This window comes from Myotis nattereri, assembly GCF_964212035.1.
Source record: "Myotis nattereri genome assembly, chromosome: 9".
NCBI lineage: Eukaryota > Metazoa > Chordata > Mammalia > Chiroptera > Vespertilionidae > Myotis > Myotis nattereri.
Genome location: NC_138084.1, coordinates 42381239 through 42392673, shown reverse-complemented (window position 1 = coordinate 42392673; position 11435 = coordinate 42381239). Strand labels below are relative to the sequence as shown.

The 11435-nt window shown below is 49.2% G+C and overlaps 2 protein-coding genes across 3 annotated transcripts; one reads left to right on the top strand and one right to left on the bottom strand.

Annotated features, from left to right (window-relative positions):
• Nucleotides 1–4011: 4011 nt before the first annotated feature.
• On the top strand, nucleotides 4012–7230 carry ANAPC15 (anaphase promoting complex subunit 15). 2 transcript variants are annotated; one of them, XM_081098691.1, is made up of 5 exons: nucleotides 4012–4145; nucleotides 5550–5679; nucleotides 6242–6301; nucleotides 6593–6730; nucleotides 6896–7230. In XM_081098691.1, exons 2-5 carry the CDS (start codon nucleotides 5560–5562, stop codon nucleotides 6941–6943), a joined length of 366 nt encoding a protein of 121 aa, XP_080954817.1. In that variant the 5' UTR covers nucleotides 4012–4145; nucleotides 5550–5559; the 3' UTR covers nucleotides 6944–7230. The 2 variants fall into 2 exon arrangements, with proteins under 2 accessions (XP_080954817.1, XP_080954818.1); XM_081098692.1 differs by lacking the exon at nucleotides 4012–4145 and adding an exon at nucleotides 4495–4812.
• Nucleotides 7231–7826: 596 nt separating this feature from the next.
• TOMT (transmembrane O-methyltransferase) lies at nucleotides 7827–10501 on the bottom strand (the record flags this gene model as incomplete). The annotated part of the gene is made up of 3 exons (XM_081098679.1): nucleotides 10163–10501; nucleotides 8881–9077; nucleotides 7827–8147 (listed from the first exon to the last, which is right to left on the bottom strand). The coding sequence occupies exons 1-3, from the start codon at nucleotides 10488–10490 to the stop codon at nucleotides 7827–7829; spliced, it is 846 nt and encodes a 281-aa protein (XP_080954805.1). The 5' UTR covers nucleotides 10491–10501.
• Between the last annotated feature and the right edge of the window lie 934 nt (nucleotides 10502–11435).

The following is an 11435-nucleotide window of genomic DNA, read 5'->3' as shown; positions in this document are numbered from 1 at the left end:
CCCTCAAGGAGCTCATAGTCAGTTGGGGAAACATAGAGGCACAATTTTATTCAAAACCAAACCGTTGAGGATCACTATTTCCTTCCTGATATTCCTTCTTTACTTGGCTTAGGGTACCATCCAACTTACCAGACTTTCTAATCTTTTTTACTCTCTTTTTCAGTCTGGTTTGCTGCTCTAGTTTCCTCAAATTCAGAATTTTGAAGGAAACTATTTTCCATTTACACACACTCCGTTGGTGATCTCATCCAAACTCATGGCTTTAAATACCATCAATGTGCGAATGACTGACTCCCAAATGGATATCTTTAGCCTAGATCTCTCTCCTTCAGACCCTTATGCCTCTTTACCCCCTCAACATCTCTATTCTAATGAACATCTCAAAGTCAACATACCCCAAAGTGACCTCCAGATTGTTCCCCCCAAAACTAGCACCTCTCTTGTCTTTTCCATCTCAAGAAATGGCAAAATTAGTCTTCTAGTTGTTCAGGTCAAAAATCTTGGCTCCTTTCTTCCTCTGATATTCTACATCCAATCTGCCAGCAAACATTGTTATCTCTACTTTCTAGACATAGTAGACTCTTGAACAACATGGATTTGAACTGCAAAGCCCACTTATACACGGACGTTTTCAGTTTATATTCATACTGTTTTTGACTCACGTTTGGGAGTCCACAGATTTGGAGGGCCACCTATTTACATTGATCAATATAGGCGACAGATGTGGGGATTTTACTATCTGTGGTGGGTCCTGGAACCGATCCCTTGCAGAGACTGAGGGACAATTTAAGTGTTGAGGGAGTAAAAAGTTATATGCAGATTTTTAACTGTGCAGGGGTCGGTGCATTGTTCAGGGTCAACTGTATATTCAAAATTCAATCACTTCTCATCCCCCACCTCTGCATTATTCTAATAGGCTCCCAATTGGTCTCCCTGCTTATTCCACTGCCCCTTATAAATCTACTCTTCATAGAACAGCCGGAGTAATTATGTTAAAATATATATCAGAGTGTGTGGATCTTCTACTCAAAAACCTTCACCAGGATCCTCAACATGGAGTAAAAGCCAAAGTCCCTATTATGACCTGATAGGCTCCTATCTGGCTCCTGCTACCTCTCTTACTCTCCCCAGGATACGCTATGCTCTAGCTATTTCTAGGGCCTTTGCACTTGCTGTCCCTGAAATGCTCTTCCCTAAATAACAGAATAGTATTCTCTCTCCTTTTCTTCAGAACTTTCTTCAAAAGTCACCTTCCCTGCAAGGACTGTCTTGGCTCTCCTACCTAAAATAAAATCTATCCCCCACAAAAATAATTAATTAAAATAAAAACTCCCCTGCCGATGTTTTATTGCCACTTCACTGGTTTGTCTCCTTAGTATTTACTGCAATCTTAAACTACATGTCTTATTTATTTTTACTGTTTATCTATCTCATTAGATTAGAAACTTCATAAGGAGAAAGATTTTTTTTTTCAATTTTCAATCCTTACCTGAGAATATTTTTAAATTGATTTTAGAGAGAGAGGAAGGGGGGGGAAGAGAGAGAAATACCAATGTGAGAGAAACATCAATTGGTTGCCTCCAACAACCTAGGTATGTGCCCTGACCAGGAATCAAATCTGCAACCTTTTGGTGTGCAGACTAATACTCCACCAATTGAGCCACCCGGCTAAGGTGAGAAAGATTTTTTTGATTCGTTTTGTTCATTATTGTATACCCACTACTTAGAATACTGACAGGCACATAGTGAGGCACTCAGTAGGTATTTATTGAATGGATGAATGAAAACAATGGCCATTTCCAAGAGGCAAATTTTACCCTTTTTTAAAAATATATTTTTTTATTGATTTCAGAGAGGAAGGGAGAGGGAGAGACAGAAACATCAATGATGAGAATCATTTATTAGCTACCTCTTGCATGCCCCACACTGGGGATCGAGCCCACAACCTGGGCATGTGCCCTGACCGGGAATAGAACCCTGACCTCCTGGTTTATAGGTTGGTGTTTAACCACTAAGCCACACTGGCCAGGCCAAATTTTACTCTTTTTAAAAATATATTTTTTTTTCTTGATTTCAGAGAGGAAGGGAGAGGGAGAGATAGAAACATCAATGATGAGAGAGAATCATTGATCGGCTGCCTCCTGCACACCCCCTACTGGGGATCAAGCCTGCAAGCTGAGCATGTGCCCTTGGCTGGACTCAAACCCAGGACCCCTTCAGTCCACAGACCAACACTCTATCCACTGAGCCAAACCAGCTAGAGCCAAATTTTACTCTTTAATGAAAAACTTTATAACAAGCAGAGAAGAAGGCTGGGCAGAGATTATGATGGCGGATGAAGAGGAAACAATTCAGGGGAAAAGTCATGTTAAAGGTTACACATCTTGTTGGGGAAAGAGTGTATTTTTTAATTACTAGCCCTGGAAGAGGCTAATAGACTGATGGGTGATGGAACTTAATGGGAGTTGGGTATGAAAGACCTCTTGCTGGAAGACATGAGGATCTCTGAAAGGATGGTGAGTCAGAGGTTACAAGAACAGAGACATCAGCAAAAAAGTGGAATAGAGGGTGAGGCTGACCGCTAATCGAAAGGGTAGCTGAATTTCTCAGCAGCAGAGGAATTCAGCTTGTGCCCAAGGCTGACTAGTCACTTAAGCCCTTGCATAATCTCAAATATAGAACTAGACAGTCAATCTTAACAAACAAGTGAGACCTCTGCCGGTCTGCAGTCTTGCTTCCCCACTGGACTGTGAGGTGTTTTGGGTAGGGACCATGTTCCTGGATTTATCTTCAGCTTCTTGCAGAGCCTGGATTATAGTAGGGACTCAAATATAGGGTATCCCCAAAAAATGTATACACACTTTGAATGATTATAAAGTTAGTGTTTATTAACATACAGTTCATTTTCAAAATTTAAAAGAATCTACAGAAATGAATACATTTGTTGTTGTTGTTCAACGTGTTTTCAAACTGGTGACCATTCTGCCAATAATGTGAAGCAATGGAATCACAAACATCAAGGATCATTTCGTTCAGGATTTGTGCACCCTCAATTTGTCAACTGTTGCCAGTTTTGTACCTAACTTATCTTTTATGTATTCCCATAAAATAGTCCAGTGGATAATTTTTCTTTGTTCAGAGCTTAGTCTGACTTCACCCATTATTTCAAATCAGTTAAACCTGAAAAGGAGTAAAAATTAAGTATCAGCTGTTAAAGTGTATACATTTTGTCCCCCCAAAAATGTTTACACACTTTAAATATAAAGGCAGTGTTTGTACTTCAACTGCGTGTTCAAACTTCCAATAGCATTTTAGGGATGAATCTCTTTTATTTTTGTTAGTTTCTTTATTTTTATTCATTTCAGAGAGTACGGGAGAGGGAGATAGAAACATCAGTGATGAGAATCATTGACGGGCTGCCTCCTGCCTGCCCCCTACTGGGGAAGGAGCCCACAACCGCACCTCCGGCAGTGCCCCCGTCCCCAACGGAACCTGGGACCCTTCAGTCCACAGGTCGAGGCTCTATCCACTGAACCAAGCCGGCTTAGGCTTAATTTCCTGTTTAAAGCTTAGTCTGGCTGAAAAGAAAGAAACATAAATTGAGCTATCAGCTGTTAAAGTGTGTATACGTTTTTGGGACACTGTATTTTCGCGGAAGGCATACCTAAATAAACGCATGCGCCAAACCGGAAACTGGGAGTCAGAGAGGACAGACAGAAACTGTGTAAAACCACCCAGCGACTCTGGGTTAGAAGCAGATTAATTTTCCTAGTAACAAACGAGGCCCACCGCTACCGCAGCTGACACCCAGCCATTTTCCCGCACGGGTTGGCGAGCAAATACCGCCCATAGGCAGAGGGGCGGGGTTACGTGGAGCCGTAGGCAAGGGCTACCGGAACCGGGCAGATTGGAGAGGCCGATTGGCTGAGTTTCAAGGCGGGGCCAACAGAGAAGGCGCAACAAATTTCCGTCTCCAACTACGGGACTAAAGTGTCTAACGTCACGTCCGGTCTGGTGGGCGGGAGCGGGAAACAAAAGGAGGCCTAGAACGCATGCGTTCGGTGTGCCCCAGGTTCAGGTGGGTTCTTCCGCTGAGGCGGAGTGAAGTGCTTCCGGGTCACTGCCGGCTGCCGCCTCCTGGCGCGGTAAGTACAGAAGCAGGACTGCGTCTGCAGTCTCTTTGCCCCTTCTTCCCTCCCCCAGAGAAACCCGGCTCCCTGACCCAGCTCCCCCAGAGATCGGTGTTTAGACTACCCTTCAATATTAAAGAGCGCCAGCTCATTGGCCGCTTCCGCGAGACTAAGCCCCACCCCGTCACACAGGTTCCATCACTCATTGGTCTTGCGTCTTGTCACCCAGCATTTCTTCCAGTTAATTGGCCCTATTTAAGCCCCGCTCCTTTCGTCTTTAGCAACCCTAGAAGGGTAAATGCGTCTCCGAACCCCGCCCCTGCCTTATTCCTGTTGGTCAGCCTCACGGTCATTATCATAATAAGCAAAAGAATGGGCGGTGGCTTTGCGGCTATGGTTTGGGTTTTCGGAACTTGGGTCTCTGTGCCGCTCAGTAATTCTGGGGCGTGATGGCTGGTACTGTTGTGCCGGTGATGTGGTCTGGGAAGCTCAGGTTCACGGAAGGGTAGGGCTGGCCCTGAATCGGCCAAATAAGTTAGGGCGAAAGCAGAACTAGACCGAGATCCTTTCTCCTGCTCATCGCTGGTAGCGGACCGGGCCGCTTCCCCGCCGGCGTCCTAAGCCTCATTCACTGTGTGACCTAGAGCCCCGTCGTTGCCTGTTGCTGAGCCTGCGTTTTCCTGTGAGCCGAAAGGTTTTAATTCATGTTCCCTGGGACCTTCTTGGTCAGCTCCCTCAGCTGCTTAGTCCGAGCGGAATGTACTTGTTCTCTCACATGTTAGTTCATTCAGCCTCCCATCCACTTATGTATACATGTACCCATGCCTTTAGAAAGTCTTAGTGAACCATACTTGCACGCCTGCCCCCCCCCCCCCCCAAATTTGGCTGTGGTCTATGAGAGGTGATTAGTGTCCTACGTTTCGGACACTGGGTGGATATGTACGGATAATCATGGAGGACAAAAAAAAGCGGTTTTAGTGTTTGAAGGAGATAGAGACAGTTTCGTGGAGCCCTGCTACCTCTACTTTTGTAATGCCAGTCTGCATTTTGGATTCCTCTCTCTACATTTGGCTTCCATCCCTTCCCTCTTTGAACAGCTTACAGTTTTACTTATCCATAAAGTAAATTACCTTACTTCACGATCAGAATACATGTGAGGGTGGTATATTGTTGTTATCCCCATTTTACAGATGAGGAAACAGGCTCAGAGAGGTTCCATGACTTGGCTGAAGTCAAACAGCTATTAAGTGGTGGAGCCAGGACTCAAACCCATGTCTGTCTGACTCCCACCGAGAAGAGCTAGCTGCTTCTCTGCTCCCTTCCACTATCCCCACCCCCACCTCCCCACGGCCAAGTCAAACTAACCCAAATCAAAACCAACACATCTGAGAGCTGGATTCGCCTGGCCTTTTCCCTCAGTCTAGGAGCCATGTCCACCTTGTTTCCCTCCCTCTTCCCCCGTGTGACTGAGACTCTGTGGTTTAATCTGGACCGGCCTTGTGTGGAAGAGACAGAGCTGCAGCAGCAAGAACAGCAGCATCAAGCCTGGGTGAGTGAGCACCTAGCACAGCGGTGAGCCTCAGTCCGGGATTCCCCCCTTCACTGGTCATGATCCAGCCTTTCTCTAGAGACCTACCCTGGAGGAGCTTTTTGCTTTGCGCTGAGAATAATCAGGCTGGGAGCTGGGTTCTCATCTTTTAATTAGGGTTATCCTAATTTTCCACAGGACCATGGGACCTCTGGGCCAGATTGGAGCCCAGGTTCTTCTCCAAAAAGCATAGGAAATAATAATTTTGACTATTTATTGAGGACCTAGCAGATGCCATGTTCCAGGCTGATAGTCTTTCACTTCACCCTCACCATAACCTTAGGAGAAAACCAAGGCCCAGAGAGTTTATGTAATTGGATCAAGTCCATAACTCTTATGTAATCGGATCAAGTTGCAAATGACAGGAGAGAAAGGGATTGAATCTTCCTGAGAACTGGAAGCTTCTCCTTCACACTTGGAGGTGGGGGGGGGGGGGGTCTTCTTGTGGGCAGAGTGGTTCAGTCCCCTGCTCCTGACCTGCTTGGGCCCTGGCCCTGCTTTTTTGTGTCCCCTTTGGCCACAGCTCCAGAGCATCGCAGAGAAAGACAACAACCTGGTACCTATTGGCAAGCCGGCCTCAGAGGTGAGTGGGGCCCAGGTGGACTAAGGCTCTGCTCTAATTCTGAAGGTCCTGCCTCTGACTCCAGAGCAGTTGTGATCCTCAGCTCTGGATGGAGGCCAGAAATGGAGCTAGAGGGGGTGGGCTTTGGGCCCAGAACTAAGGTCCTACAGAACATGCACCAGCCTGCTAGACTCAAGCAGGGTTGGGGAGTAGGGGTCATTTGTTGACTCCAGAGAGAGGCTCCAAGTAGGCTAGCCCTTACACTGGTCCAAGAAGGCTGTAGAGTCTACAGGCTCTCCCCTGCCTCACCAGCACTATGATGATGAGGAAGAGGAGGATGAAGATGATGATGAGGATAGTGAAGAGGACTCAGAGGATGATGAGGACATGCAGGACATGGACGAGATGAATGACTACAATGAGTCACCTGATGATGGAGAGGTCAATGAGGTAGGCAGGGGTATGGGAAGGGCCTCTGCTCCTGGGCCCCTGCCCCTGACTTAATTGGTGGCCAAGGGATACAGAAACCCTGGATCCAGCCAGGTGCAGGGTCTGGGACTGGGGCTGGCTGGGTGGCTGAGGCCCCTCCCCACCCACACCCAGCCTCCTCTCCAGGTGGACATGGAAGGCAACGAACAGGATCAGGACCAGTGGATGATCTAAGTAGACAAGGCAGGGTGGCCTCAGGGAGATTCCAGGCCAACCCAGCCTACCCTGTGACTCCTGCAGAACCAGCTGATCACCCCAGTGCCTGAAAGTTCACCCTCAGGCACCTCCTCAACTGCTGCCAGGACCTGGTCTCCTTGGCCCCTCCCAGGCCATCAACCTGCCCTTGAATCCCCAGGACCTGAGTCCACCCCACCTTTCTGGCCAGTACCTCACCCTTTGAGGTGTAGTCTCTTTCTAACTCTCTTTAATAAAGACACAGGACTGATTCCTCCCTCCCCCCCATGTCTATTCCCTATTTTTTGGTGGGGCCCAGAGGGATCCAGCACCTTTTCTTGAACTTTTGGGAGAGGGCATCAAGGGACTGCGGGCAAACCTACCTGGCCATGTGGGCCAGGGCTAGGGAAGGCCAGGGCCCAGATTGCACCAGCCTTTCCTGCAGGGCTTCTGACTCAGAGTTTACTGTTTCTTTTCATCACGTCCACAATGGCGTGGGCTGGGGAGGGCAGGCTTTCTGAGGTCCAGAGCTGGGAAGCATCTAGAGCTCTCCCAGCCAGTTTTGTTGGTGTTAAGAGAGCAGATTAAGTCTCAGCAGGGCAGGGACTCCCCTGGAGCCACCCAGCAAATCAGTGACAGAGCTGGGGTGGGAGCTCAGGCCTTTGCCTGTCAATTCATGGCTTTTTCTGGAAGAAGGGGGATCAGTGGGACCGAGCAGTCTGATAGAACTTGATGCCTCAGGTGAGTGAGGCAGAGGTAGGAGGAGAGTCTCCCCAACCCCGAGCCCCGCATGTGTCAGGCCACAAGCAGGGAGGGGAAGGGATGTTCTGAGGTCCTTGCCTGGGTGGGGGTGAAGTGGGGCAGCAGTAAGTACCCCTAGACCTCAGCCAGGTCCTGCGTAGGTGAGCTGGGCTATGCCGTCCTTAATGGCAGGAAAGTCTGGGAGGCCAGTATGATGGATTCGGCAGCGATAGCGGCCACAGCTCTTGGCGTACTGCAGGAAGCGGGGTGCACCAGGGAAGAGCACATGGTCAGCCAACACAGTGGCACCAGCTGGCAGCAGAGCATGAGCCTCCAGAAGCTGCAGGTCCCGCAGGTAACATCGGGGCCGGTGTGCCAGGAGTACCAAATCTGCCCGACTCAGCTGGTACTGGGTTCGTAGGCGCGGGATCACCTCCTCTGAGCTACCCACGATGAGCTCCACCTGTGGGGGTGGGAGGAGCTGGAGGTGAGGGTGGGACAAACCAGGGTTATCCCCCACCAGACCCCATCAGGATCTGGCTTTATGCCAGGCCCTGGTTTAGATCCCCACCAGTGTTCTTACATTTCCTCTGACCTCAGAACCCCAGAAGTCAGGATCAGTAGTGCGATTTGTTTTTCTTTTCTTTGTTTTTGTTTTGTTAATCCTCACTCAAGGTAATTTTTCCATTGATTTTTTAGAGAGAATGGAAAGGAGGGGGAGAGACAGAGAGAGAAACATTGATGTGAGAGAGACACATTGATTGGTTGCCTCCCACATGTGCCCCAACCAGGACTGGGAATCGAGCCTGGGACCCTTTGGTCTGTGGGCCAATGCTCTATCCACTGAGCCAAACCAGCTAGGGCTAGTATTGTGATTTCAATTCAGCCAGTGAAGAAGCTGAGATTCAGAGGATAAGTGCTTTGCCCAACATCTCATACCTAATAAGAATCAAACTGAGGTTTGGGCCCAGATTTGTTGGACTCCAGAGACTTTCCTTTTAACTGCTTCCTTGTCACTCAGCAGTAAATAATGTGCAAATGACTTGGAACAAGAGTTCACACAGCTTCCAGGATTACAGTTCGATAAGCGGAGCTGCTTCTTTCCCATAGGTGGGATTCCTCCACAGGGGAGGCCTGGCCAGGAGAAGGCAAAGGGTGGAGACCAGAGTTGGGGAGTTGGGGAGGTGGGGGCTGACCGTGCGCTCGTCGAAGCCAGCCAAGCGGATGAGCTTTTCAGCCACCACTGCTGTGCGTGGGTCCCGCTCTACAGTGAGAAGGCGACTCCCAGGGGGCAGGGCACGGGCAATAAGCAGTGTGGAGTATCCGCAGTAGGTACCCAGCTCCAGCACACAAGCAGGGGCCTTCTCTTCCACCAGCCGTACCAGGATCTGACCTAAGGAAAGAGATGGCTATTGCAGCAGACATGGGAGATGGATTGCAGGCCACAGAAAGAGATCTCAAATGCCCACCTGCAGCTCCCAACCAGCTGGAGTCTTATCTCTCTCAGACTAGTCTCAGCTGCCCCAGTGGTCCCCCTTCTCCTCCAGGCTCACCAGTCTTCACACCAGCCACTAGAAATCTTTCTAAAAAAATAAATCTGACACTATCACTCCCTGGTTCCTTGATCCTAAAGCCTTGGGAATTGAACTTGGGGTCCTCAGCCTGACATTCAGGACCTTCTTGGAACTGATCCTATCTTACCTTTTCAGTTTCAGCTCTCAGTTATGCCTACCTGTAGCCTGTACCACAGCCATCCGAAACAACTGTGCCCAGGGTCAGCCATTCTGGCTCACTCCTTCCTATCACATTTGTATATGTGGTTGGCTTTGCCCTTCCCCAACCCTATCCTCACCTGCCTGGTCAACTCGAAAGCAATCCTTCTCGGCTGTTAAACTGTTGCTTCCTCCAGGAAAGTCCAGGCAGAAACAATCACAAGGCTTCTGAGAGACCATCTTCCAGTCTCTTGAAGGATCTTTGCTAGACTCCCAGTTTAATTTCCCCTTACTTGTTCATTGGATATCTTTCTAACCTGGGAATTGGGCCACTTTCTTAAATAAGACTGAAAGACTTGTGCTGGGATCGGACTCACACAAATCCAGGCAGGAGCTGCCCTGAATGGGATGTGGGGGCCTCCGTAGTGGGCGAGAAAGACATTACAAAGTTACGGGTTATGTGCGGAGATGGTTATTCCCCTCTATTAAGCCCCCTTGAGGCCAGCATCTGTGGCTGATTCCCCCATGTGGCCTCTACTTTCTTCTCCCCGAGCACCCAGCACACGCCTGGTACAAAAGAGGTGGCAATAAATTTTTGCTGCATGAGTTAACTTTGCCCAGCCCCCTCATTTCCAGAGGAGAAAAGAGAGACCCACAGAGAATCAAGAACCTGCCCAATTCACCCACTAAGGCAGTGGCAGGTCCCAGCGCTCCCTTCACCATCTTGGGGTGCTGCTTCCTGGAGCAGAATGCAGGGAACACTGACCTTTGGCAGGCCCCATGTGGCTCAGGTACTCGCAGTGACTGCTCCAGTGGTCCAGGGTGGTGAGGATTTGACTAGGGTCCCCCGGCAGGGCGTGGGTGAGCACATAGCTGAAGGCCCGTTCCTCAATCCGCAGCCCTGACAGGTAGTCTCGGAGGCTCCGCAGCAAGACCGTGTGCACCAGAAGTCGGAAATGGTGCCGGTACCGCACCAGCAATGTCACCACCAGTGGCAGGAAGGCCAGTGCAATGGCAGGAGACATGGTCCCTACCTCGTCCTGGTAGGGGTCCTGGGGTGGAGAGAGACAGTGAGGGAAACCCACACCTGACATTTGCCTGTCATTAGTGCAATCCTTAGCAGAAATAATTACCCCTACATTTTACAAACTGTGGCTCATAAAGGCTAAGTCTTTTGTCCAGAGTCACACAGCAGGACTAGGATGTGAATCTGACTTGGTCTGATCCCAAGCCCTGTACTTTCAAGGACTCCATGCTAAATTCAGAACCCAACCCCAAAATACCTCTCCCCACTTCTGGCTCCTGGTCCCACCTCCACCTTGCTCCCTCCACCCATTTCTCTTCATCTCTGTTGTCACCATTCTTCAGGACCCCTTTCACCAGTTCCCTTCTGACATATCCTCCCGCCCCTACCCCTGCCTGCTTGGTCTCCTCTGACCCATTACTGTGTAGCAAAAAAGCACAACTTTACATCAGAAACCTCTTCACTGTCATTGCTTTGCCTCAGTAAAAGGCAATCAAAACACTTACTTTACAGGGTGTTAGGATAAGATGTCCTCCCCCCCCTCCCAGGATTTTCCTTTTGTGCTTCCCCAGGGGTGAGAAGAGTCCTTGATTCTATATTTCTTTTTCAGTCCTATCTCCTTTCCCCTGCACTCCCCTCTTCTCTCCCTCAGAATTCCCTTCACATGTGCATACACAGAGCACACACTTTCTCCTCATTCAGTCCTCTTCCCCCCAGCCGGCTATGAGGGATGTTTCCTGTTTCCTTCCATGCCCCTTTGAGGCCACTGGTAGTGGTAGAAACTGAAAGTAGGAATGTATGAATGGGTGTGAATAGGTGAGTGATGGCAAATTTGAACCAGTGTGCTTGGAAACCCACACTCAAAGGCCCTGCTTACCTGGGCTGGAGGCTCCTGCTTGAGGAAGATCGGAGCATAGGACAGGAGGGGGCAGTCCTTGGAGGGTAGGGGTAGAATCCTGAGGCAGGCTGGACTTGCGCTCAATTATTGATGCTGAGGCTGCTGGTGTCACCTGAA